Consider the following 19737-nt stretch of genomic DNA (forward strand, 5'->3'; position numbering starts at 1 on the left):
TTTTTTTTATCTGGAGATCTCTTAGTTCTTTAAATGTAGTAGCGTCATCTATTGGGTGCTCAACGTCTATAAACCTTGACTCTGTCTTTTTATGGGCTTCCTGCCAAACCTTGATTGCTTGTGTCACAAGGGGGGGATCTAGCATCCGGGTATTGCCTTGTAGTATTCTACCCCAGGGACTTATTGCCCTGGTCCCCTGTCTCACCAAGGTTTAAGCAAGGTCGCTACCCCCTTCTTCCACTATCCATGGTCTTAATTGGGCAAGTTGCGTCGCAATGTAGTACCCCCTGAGATCAGGCAGTCAGGGACTGGCTAATTTACTGTCCTTTTGAAGCTGAGTAATTAGTCATTCAACCACCAGAGCGTATACACGTTAGTATACAAAGCACCCCCCTGGGGTCAGAGTCAACAAACCTTGTTGAGACATACCAGGCAGACCAGATCTTGATCTGGGACCTAGGAGAAATAGCTTCCCTTTGTTCCTATGATGAGTAGATAGCACACCATATCAGGAACATTATTGTAAACAGAGCATGGACTTCAAAGGAAAGGGATCCCATCTGCCTTCCTGCTTCACCCCCCATTCCTCCAAACCATCCAGGGCAAAGGCAGGTCACTTTCTCAATTACATTTACAATAAGGGCAGAATAGCGTATTACAATTACGCTCCTTCTGGCGTAAAAATGGCGGTCGCTCATGACAGGATGGCATCCAATCATGACAATTAGTGGTCGAACTAGTGACTGTAAACCTAGACAGTATCTACCCAGTGACCGCATACCGTGCCAAAAGGGGCTGTTTGGCATGACTGTAGGAAAGATGTATGAGTGAACTGACAATATGCCAGAAGCATTCTTTGCCTCAAATATCTGCCACCAAAATGTTACTGTCTCTGAAGGTTATATTCAATGTATTTTAAAAGTTGGATTTTAATACCCCTTTCACACCGCAATTGTTAAACGGTATATTGCCGTTTTTTTTTCCCATTTCAAAATGTTTAAGGCTGCAGTGAGAATGGCTCTGTTCTACCCGTTTAAAAAAAAAACGGCATGGGGTCATCCCCCCCCCACTGCCGTAACCAGCACCAGGCTGAAGAGCCGGGGCTTGTATTAAAAAAAAGCGGTATGGTTAATGCTTTGGCCGCGGGACCTTATATAATAAGTGTCCCCCGGCTGTGGCATTACCCTGCTGGCTGGTTGTGCCTATGGCTGGTTCTTAAAATACGGGGGACCCCTACTCATTTTGTCCCCCGTATTTTGGGAACCAGCACCGGCCCTGGAGCCTGGGGCTGGTTTAAAAAAAAAAATCAGCGGAGCCCCTATTTGCCGGGTTTCCTGTTTTTTTTTTTTTAATACCAGCCCAGCTCTTCAGCCTGGTGCTGGTTATGGCAGTGGGCGGGGGGGGGGGACCCCACGCCGTTTTTTTTTTGTTTTTTTTTAAATCCCCCCCCCCCCCATCTTTACTATGTGTTAAACGGCAGTGTGAATGTGACAAAACGGCTTTTAAATGGTAAATTTACCTTTTAAAAGCTGCAGTGGGAAAGGGTCTTTATGGCTCTTAGCCATTTAAAAACCCATTTTAAGTAAAGGTTCATTACCCTTTTGGGCAGTGGGAAAGCAGCATATAAGAGTGTGATTGTTATGTTTGTTGTACTTGTTCTTTACAATATAATTCAGAAAATGAACTGCAAACTTCAAATCATGTCTTACACAATAGCAGGCTTTTATTATTGCATGGTCCTTGTTCCCAAACTCCAACTTGGAAATGTTCAGCCTGCAAAAAACCAACCATTATCTGCTCTCGCTGGTCAGTCTGCCCTTCTTTTTAGACTGTAATACCCCTTTTACACCGCCGAAAAATCCGGGTCAGCTGCGGGTCAGACCCGGATAATCGGCGGTGTAAATGGGGTATATCCGTGTCCATTCCACGGGTCCTCTACCCAGGTCCTGACCTGGGTAGAACCCGGATAGGACCCGTGTAAATGGCGGTGTAAATGGTCCCGCTGCGGGTGCAGGCACCCGCAGCGGGTCCACAGCGTGCAGTGCTGGGGAAGATGTGCCCAGCTGCTGCGGGAGGAGGGGGTCCCTGCGGCTGCTGAGGGGAGGGGGGGTACCTGTCCTGTCAGCCTGCGGTCAGAGCTCAGCGGAGGGGATGATGTGCGCCGCTGCTGTACCATCCCCCGGCAGCCGGTCCCTGCGGCGAATGGACAGTCAGTGTTGGCGGTCCCTCCAGCGCATGGGAACTAGTACTAGTTCCCATGCGCCAGAGGGACCCCCGCCACTGACTGTACATTCGCCGCAGGGACTTCGCGGCTGCGGGGAGAGGTACAGCAGCGGTGCACATCATCTCCTCCGCTGAGCTCCGACCGCAGGCTGACAGGACAGGTACCCCCCTCCCCTCAGCAGCCGCAGGGACCCCCCTCCTCCCAGCACCCGGGGACAGCACTCCCCATCTACCCCCTAAAAAACACTGAACCTGGGTCAGCCCTGCCTTAAATATTTTATATATATATATATATTATATTTATATAAATATATATATATTATATTTATATATAATTATTTTATATATATATATATATATATATATATATAGCAGATAGATGAAAACAGCGGCACTCAGAGTCTTGAAACGATGCAAACAGCGTGAAAACTTTACTGATCTACAGTTTCGGGGTAATCACCCCTTCATCAGGACAAATACACAATGAAAATACAAGCAATAAATACACTTCAAACCACTCACCCACGCCCCCCGGCGTTCCCGCGCCTCCGTGGTCCTACCCCGAACTTCCGGCTGTATCCAGGAGCGTCATGCTGCGGGGCGGATGTGCGTCAGCTGTTGATCGCCGTTGTCCGGGCAACCAGAGGACTCTCACCCCTCTGGCGTCTCCGGCTTCCGCTCTCCACGCTCGCCCGCCTTTCTGTGACGCTGGTGGTTGCCCTGGTAACCGGCCACCTCTCACTTAGCCGATCAACCCGGCCCCCCTCCTGCGTCACCGCTCCCTCAGCATTTGATACGCTGGTTGCCCGTACGCTTCAGGGGTGGTTGTCACGGTGATCTGGGAACTGCCTGAAATGTAAACACAAACAGTAATGTGATCATGTGCAATATTATGCATACAAAAAGCTTGTAAAAATACATGTCGGGTGTTGCCATCCTGTCAAACCTTAAAACATGCTAGTGTTACATATCAGTGTGTCCAAATATCTGGACAATTTCTCCACACTCCATGGCGCCCTATTAACAAACAAGAGGCACTTCTATTCATGCATCCTTGTGTGGCCAGACCCCGTGGTCTGGTCGGTATCGTGCTCTCCCCTTAATAGGTGCGACATTATCAAACAAATGTACCATCAAGACATTAGTGAATATATAAAAAAGTGCTAAGTGCTGAGAAACAAATCTCTAAAGTGCTTCAGTATTAAAAGAGGAACATGGTGTCACTGGATCCCCAGTGTCCATGGCCCTGTGGAAACTTAACTCTAATGTTAAAACGCTGGGCTATGGTGTTTCTAATCAGCTTGCGAAGTGAGCACATGACTCCTACTAAAAACCTTTCACTACTGTCTTAATAAGTACCTGGGTGGGGTGAACCTTCTTATCCATCCCCCCCATCATGTTTCTGTGTGCAGTGGGTACATCAAAACATCTCAATGCGTTCTGGCTAGCCAACTGGCCTGCTGTTGGATACATATAACAGCCAGTACAGCTAGAATTCACAAAAAGTTAATTAGCCCAAGGGACTCGTTGAGTCCCTTGGGTTTTAATGTTTCCAACCTAAAAATCCAACGGGATTCCAATTGTAACAGGGCTTTACCCCTGTTACCTCCACGGGGGCTATCCGGCACTTGATCAATTATTTTATACCTGAGTGTGGCCATGTTGTGTTTCATGGCCACAAAGTGCCGGGCCACTGGTTGTTCGCTAGACCCTGTGTCTAGCGAACAACCAGTGGCCCGGCACTTTGTGGCCATGAAACACAACATGACCACACTCAGGTATAAAATAATTGATCAAGTGCCGGATAGCCCCCGTGGAGGTAACAGGGGTAAAGCCCTGTTACAATTGGAATCCCGTTGGATTTTTAGGTTGGAAACATTAAAACCCAAGGGACTCAACGAGTCCCTTGGGCTAATTAACTTTTTGTGAATTCTAGCTGTACTGGCTGTTATATGTATCCAACAGCAGGCCAGTTGGCTAGCCAGAACGCATTGAGATGTTTTGATGTACCCACTGCACACAGAAACATGATGGGGGGGATGGATAAGAAGGTTCACCCCACCCAGGTACTTATTAAGACAGTAGTGAAAGGTTTTTAGTAGGAGTCATGTGCTCACTTCGCAAGCTGATTAGAAACACCATAGCCCAGCGTTTTAACATTAGAGTTAAGTTTCCACAGGGCCATGGACACTGGGGATCCAGTGACACCATGTTCCTCTTTTAATACTGAAGCACTTTAGAGATTTGTTTCTCAGCACTTAGCACTTTTTTATATATTCACTAATGTCTTGATGGTACATTTGTTTGATAATGTCGCACCTATTAAGGGGAGAGCACGATACCGACCAGACCACGGGGTCTGGCCACACAAGGATGCATGAATAGAAGTGCCTCTTGTTTGTTAATAGGGCGCCATGGAGTGTGGAGAAATTGTCCAGATATTTGGACACACTGATATGTAACACTAGCATGTTTTAAGGTTTGACAGGATGGCAACACCCGACATGTATTTTTACAAGCTTTTTGTATGCATAATATTGCACATGATCACATTACTGTTTGTGTTTACATTTCAGGCACTTCCCAGATCACCGTGACAACCACCCCTGAAGCGTACGGGCAACCAGCGTATCAAATGCTGAGGGAGCGGTGACGCAGGAGGGGGGCCGGGTTGATCGGCTAAGTGAGAGGTGGCCGGTTACCAGGGCAACCACCAGCGTCACAGAAAGGCGGGCGAGCGTGGAGAGCGGAAGCCGGAGACGCCAGAGGGGTGAGAGTCCTCTGGTTGCCCGGACAACGGCGATCAACAGCTGACGCACATCCGCCCCGCAGCATGACGCTCCTGGATACAGCCGGAAGTTCGGGGTAGGACCACGGAGGCGCGGGAACGCCGGGGGGCGTGGGTGAGTGGTTTGAAGTGTATTTATTGCTTGTATTTTCATTGTGTATTTGTCCTGATGAAGGGGTGATTACCCCGAAACTGTAGATCAGTAAAGTTTTCACGCTGTTTGCATCGTTTCAAGACTCTGAGTGCCGCTGTTTTCATCTATCTGCTACATGTTTCTGGCTTCTCAGTCAGCACAGACAGGCAACGGAGCAAGCTACCCCGTGGGGGGGTCTGAGTGCCGGGCATACAAGACTCGTATATATATATATATATATATATATTATTTAAGGCAGGGCTGACCCAGGTTCAGTGTAAATGGATCCAGGTCCGACCCAGGTCAAAGTGCTGTGTTAATGGGGTATAAAGCAGGGTCAGACCCTGGATACTCCAGCATTCAAAGACCAGGGTCCGACCAGGGTTTTTGGTGTAAAAGGGGTATACGTTTGCATGAGCAGTGCCCTCAAGACCTTTTTCTTTCCCTTACTTATACCATAATCTCCTCCCAACTGCCTACAATAGCACAAACTTTACCACTGTACTGCTTATTTTGGTAATATGACCGCTGAAGCAGCAATGTTTATAATCTTGTCCTATAGTGTTCTGACACTTTTTGTATTTGTTTGTTCATACTGTTTTTCTGTTTATGTACTTTGTTAGGTGCTGCAGACCAATTGTGGTGCTATTTTAATAAAGGATATTGATGATAATTGTTGAAATGGCTAATGAAAGGCCCTGAAACTTATTATTTATTATTTTTTTTACTTTATTGTTATTTACAAAAAAAAATTTATTTGGTTTCAGCTGAGTTTCTGTTCTGGGCGTCTCTGTGTATGACCCATCTCAGTAAGATGTCTGAAGATCTAATTATCTACAGCACCAAGGAGTTCAGCTTTGTTACCCTGTCTGATTCCTACAGGTTAGTGTTCCTAAAATATTCTACTGTAGATAAAACACTTATTTTAATTATATTCAGGTTTTAGATTTTATCATTTAATATTTATTTTAATATTTCAGAGATGTTTTAAACCTTTAATTTATGAACAAACTTAAATGTGTTAATTTAAAAGCTCTGATAAAATAAACATGCCTTAATAAAATTGCCTTAAGGTGCCCATACACGGTACAATTATTGAATGCAATTTGGACTTGATCGCATCGCATACGTTTTGCAATGCAAAGAGATGTAATCTAGTACAAAAAATATGTGCAGCACATACTTTTTGAGCTGTGCGGTAGCGCGCATCTCATTTCACCCAGCAATTGTAATGTGTATGGGCAGCTTAACATTTTCTTTAGGTGAAGTTATTGTGCATTAGACAAACGTTATAATTCTGCAAACTATGTTTTCAACGCACTCCCCTTCACTTGCCGTTTTCAACTCGCTGATTCCATTCGGCGAGGTGGAAACGGCGAGTGTGGCCATCAACACGGTGGTTTTCACCACTAGACGTAGCGGACTCGCTGTTTAAGGGGAGAACTGCATGGATTCCGGCTAAACATTAAAACCGGTGAGGGGGTTGGATGGAGTGGGATGGCTTTTCCTCGATGAAAATAAGCCATCCTTGCCATAGAAAACCCCCTCACCGTGGCATTGAATACCGCCCTTTATGTCCACATCGTCATGTCAACACTGAAATGTCTACAACACTTTCCTAGTGGTCCAGAAGCCTTATTTGGCATCTGGGTTACCTGGTGATGACTTCTAGCCTCTCCATTCTGCAGCCTTATTATAACCCTCCCGTGCTGTAGCATAACCATAACAGTTTGCATTTTTGCCTGCTGACATTTTGCACATGCAGACAGAGACTGTGAGCTGCAGAGCTTTACAGGCACTAGAAATTGACTTCGGGCATTGGTCCAGTCTCAGTTGCCAGGAACACTGCAGGGGCTGTAAGGGAGTACAGGGCTGGTGGCTGTACTTTCTGTTAAACACAGCTGCTGGCCACTATGGGTGATTTTGGGGAAAGAGGGTTAGGATAAGGCACTTACAAGGGGGAGTAATGCTTAGGCTGCAGGGAAGGTTAGGGGTAGGGGCTGCATCGATATTGTAAATGCCAGCTTCCCGACCACCAGTCACCTGTATGTATCCCATGCTAACACATAGGGTAATGTGAAACTGACTTATTTCAATATTAGGGCGCTATTATCTATGAAAGGAGGAAAAGAATCATTACAGTACAGACAAAGCTGACCTGCCAACTAGAGTGTATACCTATTTACTTAAAAATAAAATACACAAATGTCTCATGCCATTGGTCACCAACTCGGCCTACAGTATGTCTATACTTGATACAAATTTGATACTTGCACTTTCTTACAATTGTAAAATCAGTATAGGTGCTGAGGGGGGCAAGCAAATGCAGACCAAGTACAGTAAGGGTGTGTCAGCAATTTTGAATATAAGCTGAGTTTTTTTCCCCCACATATTCCATATCTACAAAGCCAAAGACACTGGGTTTCCAATGCGGAGGGTAAGGCCAGCTACCCTATAGATCCCTGTAAGCTTCCTTACACATTCCCCCGGCATGTGCAGCTGGACTCCTGCGTTATAAACCTGTTAGGATAGGGATCGACTGCCATAGCAATGGGCAGCTCTTATCAGAAGAACTGCTCTTTGCGGCTACCAACCTCGGCGGTACATTGTGTCACCTACCATGCCAATACTAATCACACATGGGGTTAATATCGGCAAGGTTGGTAAACACTGCCAAGGGACACATAATATGCTTATATAACATAATATGCACAGCAGGTTATACGTATTACAGTCACCAACATTAAAGAATATGCTTGCAATTAGTGGATTTTCATTTCACATCTGGAGCTGATAGTTACGGTTTTTAATTTGTGCTCCTTTTACTATAGGACTTCATTGGCCTCATTTTTGCTATTTTCATATATAACTGGGCATCGGTGTGATCGCCATCAATCATTACTATCAATGCTTACCAACTATGGAATGGATGACTTTCCTTAATTCCACAAACGACGGCCATTACTATTCTTTCACTGATTGGCACGTGGGCCAATCAGGACATGTGGGTGGGGATTCACTGGTGCCAAGGGCAGAGCTATATTCTGTGTCCCTTGGCTCATGTTGCGCCATCAGTGGCAAAATAATTCTACCTTGGCCATAAACCATGAATGATTTTGACCATCAATGGTCCTCATTACTCAGAAGTAAGATTATGCCCACACTCTTAGGTGGATGAAAATGACTATTTCAACATAGTTTAGAAAATGTTATTAACTTTCTGCACTAGTTGTGTAAAAGTAACTATGGGAAGAACTAAGAAAAAGTGCTATTTGTTCTGGATATGTCTGTGTCTTTCATATAGAATAGTATTAGATGTAATTCAATAATTAAACTAACTAAAAAATAAAAAGTACAGTTAATCTAATTAGTATGATTGTGAAATGAATTTCATTAAAGCCAAAGAAGCATACAAACGCTGTTTGTGGTAATGGCCATAATAATAACAATTCATAGTGCCTGCGTTAAATCCTATGCAATTGATTGATTTTTACATCTATTGAGCAGTGAGAATTTCTTTCTCTCTTCAGTACTGGGAGCAGTTTGATGCCTCAGAAGAAGAACCCCGACAGCTTAGAACTTATCCGCAGCAAAGCTGGACGTGTCTTTGGCCGAGTATGTGATCTAGAAGTAGCATGATAACCTCTTTTTATCAAGATACAGGTTATACATTTCTATTGTATTACAATTCTATTTATACTTCTTTTTACTTCTTTTAGTCCTTCCTATATTTTATGGACCCTACCCTTTTTTAGCAGTATTATTAATGAAACTGTATGCAAATTGTTTTGATTGATTTGTGAAAAATTCTTTACAAATCAAGTAACAATTTAGCCCTTTAAAAACTTTTTGTTAAACTTCTTTTTTTTCCTATATAGTTAAGCTGGAATGTAAGTTTAATATGCACTAAAGTTAACAAAAATAAAGTTTTTGTCCAGTTCTGGGTTATAGGCGTCTCTGAGCAATGAGCCGCTTGGTTTGAGGAGTATTACAAGTGAGAGGGTTTAATATAATTCCACCACATAAATAAAGCCACTTGCACTGATGGATCTTGGGAGTAGCTAATTAATTCGGATTGAAAAATCCGGCATCAATGAAAACTGTGTATTGGCGAAATTGCTGCAAGTTCACATGGATTTGTAGAATTTGCAGCTGGTTTTGCCAACGCAAAGCCCACACACACACACACACACACACAAAAGTGAAATAGCATGGGCGAAAATGCCCTGGATTGAATACTAAAAGGCAAATCTTTGGTATTTTTTTCACCTGGTGAAAAACTCGGCCAGGATTGGCTATGCCCCATAGTCACAATTTTCAACATTTCATTTTTTTCCGTTATATTTCTCAATAACAAACTTTTGGCCTAGGGGAGTTGTGAAACAAATTCTGATAATCTAGGTGCCATAATCAAATATCAAACATAGTGACTTTTTTTTAAACTAAACTCAAGTGCAGTACAGTATAACTATGGTATTTAATCATATTATGAAACAAATCATTACCTCTCATTGGTGTAAAACTTGTTTTTAGGGAGGTACCGATCATTTGCAACTTCAATCAATAGACTCATAAATTGCTATTTTTATATAGTCCGAATTTCACAAAGCAACATTTTATATTGTGTGTGTATATATTTGAGTGTATGTACCAGCTTTATTTTATATTTCCAGATCCATTTAATTTTTGCTGTCCATTTGAAATGTAATAAGCATGTTGCAGTTATATGTATTTCATTTTGCAGTGCTCTGGTTTCCTTATGACCTTGAAAGGTCTTCCAAGCACGTACAACAAGGACCTACAGGTAAGGATTATCTGCTGCAAGCTCATCTGGTTCCCGGTGGCTAAAGTAATACTTGTCTGTGCAATCTTCAGTATACAAAGGGGGGTATTCAATACGTGCTGATATTTCCCGACAGTTGAAATATCGGCACTCACCTATTCAATGCATCCACTAACGACAGCACTGAAGCGTGTCCGATCCAACTTTTTTAAAGTCTAATTTGTTTTGTTGGAAACGGCCATGGATTGTGGAATTCACGGCCATTTTTCAACAACCTGTAGCCATTTTAGCCGATCCACGGACTTTCTGACACACAACAGCCAGAACATTGAATTCCGACTGTCTAGTTAATGTTGGATCAAAAGAAAATTGCCCTGGATTCTGACTGTCGGAATGTTCCAACAGTCTGAATCCAATTTTGAATACCCCTCAAAAGCTGGGAACCATTTGAGATGCTAGGAAATAGAACATTTAATAGGAACATATCTGTTATTTCAGATATTCTGCCATATTGTAGAATCTTATATATACATCCATTACAATTATAAATAAATACACCTTAAATTATATCTGCTTACTCTGGCGAAGAGATGATCAATGTTAGTGAGTGGGTATATATATGCATCTAGAATATGCCCACTTTACTGAAAGCGGCATCATGATATTGTAGTATTGGTCAGTGGAGACAGCCATGAAGTCACAACTCCCAGTGCCCCACTGCAGAATTGCTGTTTTCAAAAATGGTTAAACATTTTTATTGTGCTGATCACCTGGTCGGGTGTAACTGGATTTGGGAGTATTACCCAGAAAGACCATATTATGCAAGATATGTCTGTTGGTGCACTTATATTAACTGCATACGACAACTCAAGATGATGGAGTATATTTTGTCAATAGAAGTTCTGGATTGGGCCAAGTCCTATAAAAGTGCCCTGACAGGCTTAGGGGATTAAGGCTGTATTGCTTATGGTCACCCACCTAGCTATGTATGAACAGTATCGGCAACCAATTACATAATGGGTTTAATTCCTGTACTACAAGTGAGAAGAACGAAAATTGATATTGGAGCAGTTGTTACAGCTGTGCCTTTTGCAACTTCTTAAATACCAATGTATATGTTTTGTACGCAGGAGGACAAGGAGGCCATGTTTGATGTTTATGATACCATATGTGCTGTGCTTCAGGTAGCCTCTGGAGTGATATCCACATTACAGGTATATTTCTTGTATACAGATATCTTCTAGTAATATAATTTCATTGTGATATGTTGTTTAGTCTAGGCATAGACATCCCTCGGCACTAGTCTATGTTCTGAGTGGCACACACAGGTACCACAACTATTCAACTATTCTCTGTAAAGCGCTGCGGAATATGTATGCGCTATATAAGAAACTGATAATAAATAAATAGTGCTTGCATTCTTTGGCTTGGAGGGGAGTGCTAGCCTGCCATAAAGAACGCCTCCTATAAGGAAAGCAAAAGCATAACGTATATAACAGGAGAGGGAGTTGGCACCACAGGATACCAACTCCCTCTCCTGTTATATACATTATGCTTTTCCTTCCCTCCTGCTTTCCTCATAGAGGCGTTCTTTATGGCAGGCTAGCACTCCCCTCCAAGCCAAAGAATGCAAGCTCTATTTATTTATTAACAGTTTCTTATATAGCGCATACATATTCCACAGCGCTTTACAGAGAATAGTTGAACATTCACATCGGTCTCTTCCCCAGTGGAGCTTACACTCTATATTCCGTACCACATGTTCACACACACACAAAGACAATCTAGGATTAATCTTGTTAGGAGCCAAATAACCTACCAGTATATTTTTGGAATGTGGAAGGAAACCGGAGTACCCGGAGGAAACCCACACAAGCATGGGGAGAATATACAAACTCCACACACTGGTGGGAATGTCATCCATGAACTCAGCTCTGTGAGGCTGTAATGCTAACCAATAAACCATCCGTGCTGCCCAGCAAAGCCTGGGCATCTGGTGAGGTAATACTTTTTGGTTTAAACAGAGCTTTTGGACCAAAACATGAACAAATTCACTCACTTTTGAATAAATTTAAACATTTATTAACGTATAAAAAACATACACATATAATTGTCCACCAGCCAGTAGCACAGAACATAAAATTACAGTGAATAAAACAAAGACCAACCATATGTAATTTCGTATATAAATATATTTCTATATATAAAAGTTACCTAGAAGGCAATTTTGGATAGATATTAATAAATGTTAGTATAACCATATACTTTCCATAGAGTACTTTAGCACTTCTTTATCCAAGCCCAGCTGTTTATAAAGATATTGGGTATTTTGATCTCACACCATTAGGCATGCAAGGCCAACATTCTTTGGCAGATGATGTTTTGCAATATAGTTGCTCTTTTGTACAGTTTTAAAAGGTAAGTATGCGTCTTTACAAAGCTGAAAGCAGAGTTAGTTGCAAACTATATCCCTCCCAGGGAGCAATACACAAGAAACAAGAAAAAAGCAGCGCTCAAATGATAGTAATAGGTGAATCAATTTGAATTAATCTATTTAATTTTAATACGACCTGATATAATGATCAGCATAAAAAAATATAACCATGAAAATGGAAAAAATTTATAAAATAGATAAAAACAACAGTAGTAGATTCCAGATCATGTATTGGGAAGAATTACACCCAAAATAGGGTTTGTATATAACCTGCACTGTCCACAATGTTTTTTTATACATTAACAAATGTTAAAATTTATTCAAAAGGGAGTGAATTTGTTTGTTTTGTTCCAAAAGTGCTGTTTAAACCATAAACTATTTCTTTTTTAAAAGGGTGAAGTATCCCTTTAAAATAGCAGCAGGTTGGACCAAAACTTGGTTTTGTGCACTCAGTTTACCTTCTTTTTTCCATCTGGTGAGGAAACCCTGCTACATTTAGTCTTGCTGACCATTAAACAACAGTACACAGTTATGACGCATGTCTTATTTAGACAGAAGATGCCTAATTGTAGCAAACTAACTTCAAAAAGGGATAACAGGAAAACTACTAACATTTTTAATACCCATCTTTTTTCTATTGTAAATGTCTATATGTTGTCATGGTGCTAATTAGGGGAAAAAAAAGATGCTTAACCCTTTTGCAGTCCAAAAATTGCTTAACCCTTTGCAGTCCAAAATTGTTTTTGCCATTCAAACATTCTGGATTAAATGTTTATATACATTTTTTTTATTATTATTCAAAAATGGTCTACATTGAATGTTAAACGATTTTAATGCTTTGGTACTTGTGTGAAACTACACTGGGAGCAGGGTGGTGGGTGGAAGAGGGAGCAGGGTGGGTGCTTCATTGTATACTTACCGATCCCCACGGGCGACGGGTGGCAGCTTTCAGTCCCCCTCCTCCGGCAGTCACTCCCCAGCGCCAGCAATGTACGTAATTCAGCGCATTGCCGCTGGGGGAGCATCACATGGTTTCCCGGATCCCCCAGTGGCACTATGCTAATTGCGTACATTGTACACTGGCAGTGCCGGAGGAGGGGGACTGAACGATGGCACCGGGGAGTGATTGCCAGAGGAGGGGGACCCATCGGTGGAATGTGGGGACACGATGGCTGGGCCGGAGGAGGGTAAGTATAACGCACAACACACACACATTTCCCCCACTATCCACGTCATATTGCCACTATTCACGTCGGCGTGGAGTTAATTTTATAAAGTGCAGCGAGTAACCGAGCCCGAAGCGTGGCGAGCGCAGCGTGCCCCGCGACGTTACGCGTATCCGCTTCCGTTTGCCATGCTTCGGGCTCGGTGGTTTGCTGCACTCTCCACACTTTATAAAATAAACTCCACGCCGACATGGATAGTGGGGATATTATCCATTGTTTCGTTTCAGGGCTACAGAAGCAGTTACGTAGTTTACGTAGGCAGCATAGTGCTGTATTGGTATTCTCATTACAGCACTACATAAACTACGTAACTGCCGCCGTGAAATTAAACAAGTACCAACGTTTTTTTTTTTAAAGTGGCTCACCATTGTATCTGCTACTAGTGCTAGGGCTGTTTTTCCTGGCTGATGTTGGACCTGAAAGGTTAATTTATAGTGGTTGATATTATGGATTATTATCATTTACAAACCTTAACACTCCTCCTTACTGTGTTAGAGATGATGCTGTACTACTGGTTTAATTCAGGGAGAAATACCCATCTATCACATTGAAATCTGTGACTAGTAGTCTCTCATAGGGGGCCAGATGCACCGAGCTTCAAAAAATTATAAAGTGGAGAGTGATAAAGCTAATCAACTCCTAACTGTCGTGTTACAGGCTGTGTTTGAAAAGATGAGCGCATGAAAGAATTTTGGTGGGAGTAAAAAATAACAAAATCCTATGAAGAACAACAAAATGGCAAAAACAAGTAATAATGGCATAACTACAAGGGGGCTAGCTATAATAAGCGACATTATGAGCAGCTAGAAGAGTAAACGGAAGTGCGCAGCCAGGTTTAAAGTACGGGAGTACTGCAGGTCTAGGGCATATCTTGTAGAGCACCAAAGAGACCATCTGCCAAATTTCAAGGCACACTTCCGATCAGTCTACACAAACCGTTAGTGGAATACGGTAGAACTGACCAATACTACCCAGGAGGAGAGAGTGGGGCATATGGGGCTATACAGGTTCTAGCTATGCATACCATTACAAGGACAAAAATAATTATAACAACAGGATCAGAATCCCAACCACCGGTACTCCGACAGGTGAGAGCAAAAGCTCCTTGTGGGCTTGCGGCGCTTGGCATGCTGCAGGCTTGGTGGCTCACTGCACTTGCCACAGGCTCTATACTCTCTATGGGGGATGTGGACCTGTCATCCGGCACCCAACATAAGTTTTGTAGGAATGTGTAAGACCTAGACCTAGTTTTGTAGGCATGTGTAAGACGGAGGACCCAGATCAAATTAAAAAACCGTCTGACTCTATGAAAATTGAATCCTAAAGGAAAGGGTACAAATCAAAGGTTGTACAGCCATTTACCAGTACTTTTATTGCAATAGATATATTGTTAATCCCAATGTCATTTTTTTAATTTATTTTTTATTTCTTCTATGGAGATTTTAAGTTGTCACTTTTACTACTTCTATCTTAGTGTATCACTTTTCCGTAGGTCAGTGCTACATAATTGGCTATTAATGCATCTTTGTTTATCTGTATTGATTTTTACTGGTAATACATTGTGATTGGAAGACCATCTACATAATTTACCATTTTGTTTTCTAGATAAACAAGGAAGCGATGGAGAAAGCTCTGAGCCCAGACATGTTGTCAACAGACATTGCTTATTACTTAGTCAGGAAAGGGGTATGTGCTATCTCGTATATAGTGGATCTGACTAATTAATGTGTGCACCAATAATCTGAGTATTAGATGAATCTTGGAGATATAGGGGAAAATTTACTAAGATGGGCAACCAATCAGAATATAATTCTAAAAGATAAGAAACAGGCCCTTATTCAGACCAGATTGCAGTACAAATTTGTTTGGAAAATGGGCGAAACCATGTGCACTGCAGGTGGGGCAGATATAACATGCGCAGAGAGAGTTAGATTTGTGTGAGTTATTTTGTTTCTGTGCAGGGTAAATACTGGCTGCATTAATTTTACACTGCAATATAGATTTCAGTTTCAACACACCCCACCCAAATTTAAAACTGCACGTTACATCTGCCCCTCCTGCAGTGCACATGGTTTTGCCCATTTTGAGAACAAATGTGTACTGCAATCAGATCTGAATAAGGGCCATAGTATCTGATTGGTTGCCTATAGCAACATCACATGTGAAATAGAATTCCCATCTTAGTAAATTTTCCCTATAGTGTTGTGTGTCCCAAATTAACGTAAAGGTGTACCTGCTCTGTACAAAGTTAGGTACAGCTTCAATTTCCCCAACTCCTCCCCTTTGCTTGAGAATAACAAAAAAGGTAGCTTTTTTTTGCTTAATAAATGACCTCCTTAATGCAAAAAAATACATATCCTATATGAACAACCAAATTGAAATGCTAATGTTTCAACTTCCTGTTATGTCTGAACATTTCTGATATTAGATGCCATTCAGACAAGCACACGGAGTCTCTGGGAAGGCTGTCCATCTAGCGGAGACAAAGGGCATTTCTGTCAGTAAACTCTCCTTGGAGGACTTAAAGAGTATCAGGTGTGTGTGTGTGTGATTGATATTCCAGAGTTTATGTAATATAAAGGCTGTAGCTCTTATGTAGCTATGTGCCCCTCTCTTCATAGAGAGGAAAACCAACACTGTTAGCTGGTTGAATTTTCAACCTACTTTAATTTTCAGACCTTATGATTAAAGGCAAACTACTGTCCCACATATGCAACAACAATAAGGATTGCTCAAGCAATAAAAGTATTGTAGCTCTTTCTGGGATAGATGTATGAAGCAGTTTTAAGGAAGGAGAAGTAATAAAGTGCCTGGCCCTTTATCACCGGTGAATCAGCTCCTGACTGTTAAGATACAAGCTGGATTTCAAAAGAAACAGCCAGGAGCTGATTGGATGGCACTAAAGTACCAGGCACTTTATCACTTCCCCTCCCTTATCATTGCTTCTTACATCTACCCGTCTGTCCCAACTGGCATGCACATATCTTTAACATTACCTAAGCGCTGTTACGCTGCCCTGGCCTGGGTACCAGGGACAATACGGGTTCCAGACGGTGAGATGATAAGGCGTGAGCCCACAGCCGGGACCGCCGGTTAGGACGGCCACAGCGGGTCCTACACTCTCTCTGTTGAGTCCCCGAGGCAGATGGCAAACCCCTGCGGAGCTAGGCTTCACCTGTGGCCGCCGCGTTCGAAGGAGCGAGTTAAGCCCGCTCCGACCCCGATGCAGCCAGGTCTTATGTGATGACAAGGGGTAAGCGATCGCCACGGGGAACACTCAAGAGGACAAGCTGACTACTGGACCTAACTGGAAACTGGCCCCTAACTGCCAGCACCAGGCCAAGACGGGGAGTGCGACCTAGTCGCAGACACCAGCGGATAGAAGGGAGTCCCTAAGAGTACTCAAAAGGGACCGTGACTCCCAAAGCAGAAACCAGGAACAACGGTGACACTCCTGCCTAAACAGAACACTAATGACAGACGGGGGCCAGGGAACATATACAAGAAGACGGGGACAAGAATATAAAAGAGAATAACCAAGGACAGGCCCGCGGAGGGGCTTAGCCACGGAGGGCCAGAAAACCGAAGGAGATAAAGACCAGAGCTCCACTGGAGCACTTACGTGACCCACGGAAGATGGAGATAGTGGGTCCACTGCAGGCTCACGGGCTGACGATGAAAAACAGCAGAGGAGTCTGGTGAAGAACTGGAATCAAGGGATCCACAGGCAAACGCAGCTGACAGGCTGGGAGACCAGGCAGGCTACAATGGCGATCTGCAGCCAGGAGAACTGGGACCAAAGACCCAGGGGACCGGAGAGTGATAGCAGATAGCACAGGGTGCATAAAGCTATAACCGGCGTCTGTGCCCAGCAGACGCCGGCTATTTATTCAAATCTCGCGCCGCCTGACTGACGTCAGGCGCGCGCGTTGCTGGCTGCCGGGCGGAAGCTCGGGGACGTTGCCTAGCAACGCCCCGACGCTTAGCCTCCGAGCGAGGCTTGGGACGCTGCTCGGCAGCGTCCCCCGCCGTGTCAGATGACGCTGCGTCTGCAGCGTCAGATGACGCTGTGCTCGCCGTCCGTCCGGGTGCAGGGACACCCGGACGGCGTGCAACAGTACCCCCCCCCTTGAGGAAGGGTTAACAACCCTTTCCCACCAGGTTTATCGGGGAATTGCCGAAAAAAGGCCCTCCTAAGATTGGGTGAATGCAAATCTACATCGGAAACCCAGGACCTCTCTTCGGGACCAAATCCCCTCCAGTGTACCAGAAACTGCAAGGAACCTCTCACCAGTCTAGAATCGAGGATCTTTTCCACGCGGAACTCCTGTTGCCCCTGCACCATCACTGGGGCGGAGCCATTCCTCAGTCTGCGAGGAAATCTCTGTGAAAACACCACCGGCTTAAGAAGCGAAGCATGAAAGGTACTCGAAATCCTGAGGGACTTAGGTAAAGCAAGACGGAATGCTACCGGATTAACCCTCCTGACAATCCGAAAAGGCCCAATGAACCGAGGCCCTAACCTTGCTGATGGTTGGTGAAGCTTTATATTACGGGTGGATAGCCACACCCAGTCACCAACTTTGAAAAAGCAAGGCCGTCTGGATTTGTCAGAGAATACCTTCTCTCTGAAAGCAGCTTCTTTAAGGGCCAAGTGGACTTTCCTCCATACGACTTTGAGGCGAGAGGCAGCTGACGAAGAAGAGCCAGAGTCATTCGGTCCCAGAGAATTAGCCCATGGATGGAATCCGTAGACTGCAAAAAAGGGCGACGTCTTAGAGGCCGAATGCTGTGCGTTATTATACGCAAATTCGGCCAACGGCAAGAAACTAACCCAGTCATTTTGAAGTTTGGAAGCAAAAATCCTCAGATATTGTTTAAGAGACTGATTAAGGCGTTCTGTTTGTCCATTGGCCTGTGGATGGAATGCGGAAGTTAGGCTGATCTTCACCTTTAAGGCAGCACAGAACATTCTCCAAAACTGAGCCACAAACTGTGGACCCCGGTCGGACACAATATCACTGGGAAATCCGTGCAGGCGAAAAATGTGTTGAAGGAATAGCGTGGCCAACTCTTTAGCCGAGGGCAACTGCCTTAAAGCCACGAAGTGCGCCATCTTAGAAAATCTATCGATGACGACCCAAATGACTTGACAGTGTGATAAGACTGGAAGACCCACAATAAAATCCATGGCCAGATGGGACCAAGGCCTGCCTGGGACGGACAAAGGCAACAACTCTCCCAATGGTCGAGAACGTGGAACTTTATGTCGAGCACACTCAGGACAAGACAAGACAAAGTCCTTGCTGTCCCTGGCCATCCCTGGCCACCAGACCACTCGGGATAATAAAGCAAGGGTTTTATACACTCCTGGGTGACCCGAAATCTTAGTATCATGGCATTCTGCCAACACTCTGCGTCTCAATGAAGGAGGAACAAACAGTTTATTCTCCGGAGTTTGGGCTGGAGCTTGCCCTTGAGCTTGCCGGAGAAGACCCTCCAAGGTCTGGCTAACTCCGGCATGGATACAGGATGAAGGAATGATGGACCCAGACTTGATCCCACCTTCTTGTTGAGGAACAAAACATCTGGAAAGGGCATCTGCCTTAATGTTTTTTGATCCAGGGACATAAGAAATAATGAAATTTAAATCTCATAAAGAAGAGTGCCCACCGGGCTTGGCGAGCGTTCAGTCTTTTGGCTGATTCAATGTATTGTAGATTCTTATGATCGGTTAAGACCAGAATCTGATGAACAGCTCCTTCCAGCCACTGACGCCATTCATCAAAGGCCCACTTGATGGCAAGTAACTCCCTGTTGCCCACATCATAATTGGACTCAGCTTGAGAAAATTTTCTCGACATATATGCACAAGGGTGGAACTGTAGTGTTTCTGGATCTCTCTGCGAGAGGACCGCCCCGGCCCCTACTTCAGAGGCGTCAACCTCTACCACGAATGGTAGATCGGGGTTGGGGTGTTTAAGAACTGGAGCAGAAACGAAGGCCTGCTTCAACGTCTCAAAGGCCTGTTCTACTCGAGGACTCCATAATGATGGATCCGCCCCTTTTTTGGTCAGAGCCACCAAGGGTGCCACAATGGACGAAAAGGCGTGAATGAAACGCCTATAATAATTTGCGAACCCAAGGAAC

General features: G+C 43.8%; 1 protein-coding gene across 2 annotated transcripts in view; it reads left to right on the forward strand.

The window, feature by feature from the left end:
• ASL (argininosuccinate lyase) overlaps window positions 1-19737 on the forward strand; it is a 74358-nt gene that overhangs the window by 48602 nt on the left and 6019 nt on the right. For both annotated transcript variants that reach the window (XM_083174043.1, XM_083174044.1), the window contains exons 11-16: window positions 5912-6026; window positions 8675-8759; window positions 9889-9948; window positions 11058-11141; window positions 15193-15273; window positions 16016-16122. In XM_083174043.1, coding sequence (XP_083030169.1) covers window positions 5912-6026; window positions 8675-8759; window positions 9889-9948; window positions 11058-11141; window positions 15193-15273; window positions 16016-16122 — 532 coding nt within the window. The remainder of the gene's footprint in view (window positions 1-5911; window positions 6027-8674; window positions 8760-9888; window positions 9949-11057; window positions 11142-15192; window positions 15274-16015; window positions 16123-19737) is intronic.

The sequence above is a fragment of the Crinia signifera genome, chromosome 2 (assembly GCF_055691185.1).
Source record: "Crinia signifera chromosome 2, ASM5569118v1, whole genome shotgun sequence".
Taxonomy (NCBI): Eukaryota; Metazoa; Chordata; class Amphibia; order Anura; family Myobatrachidae; genus Crinia; species Crinia signifera.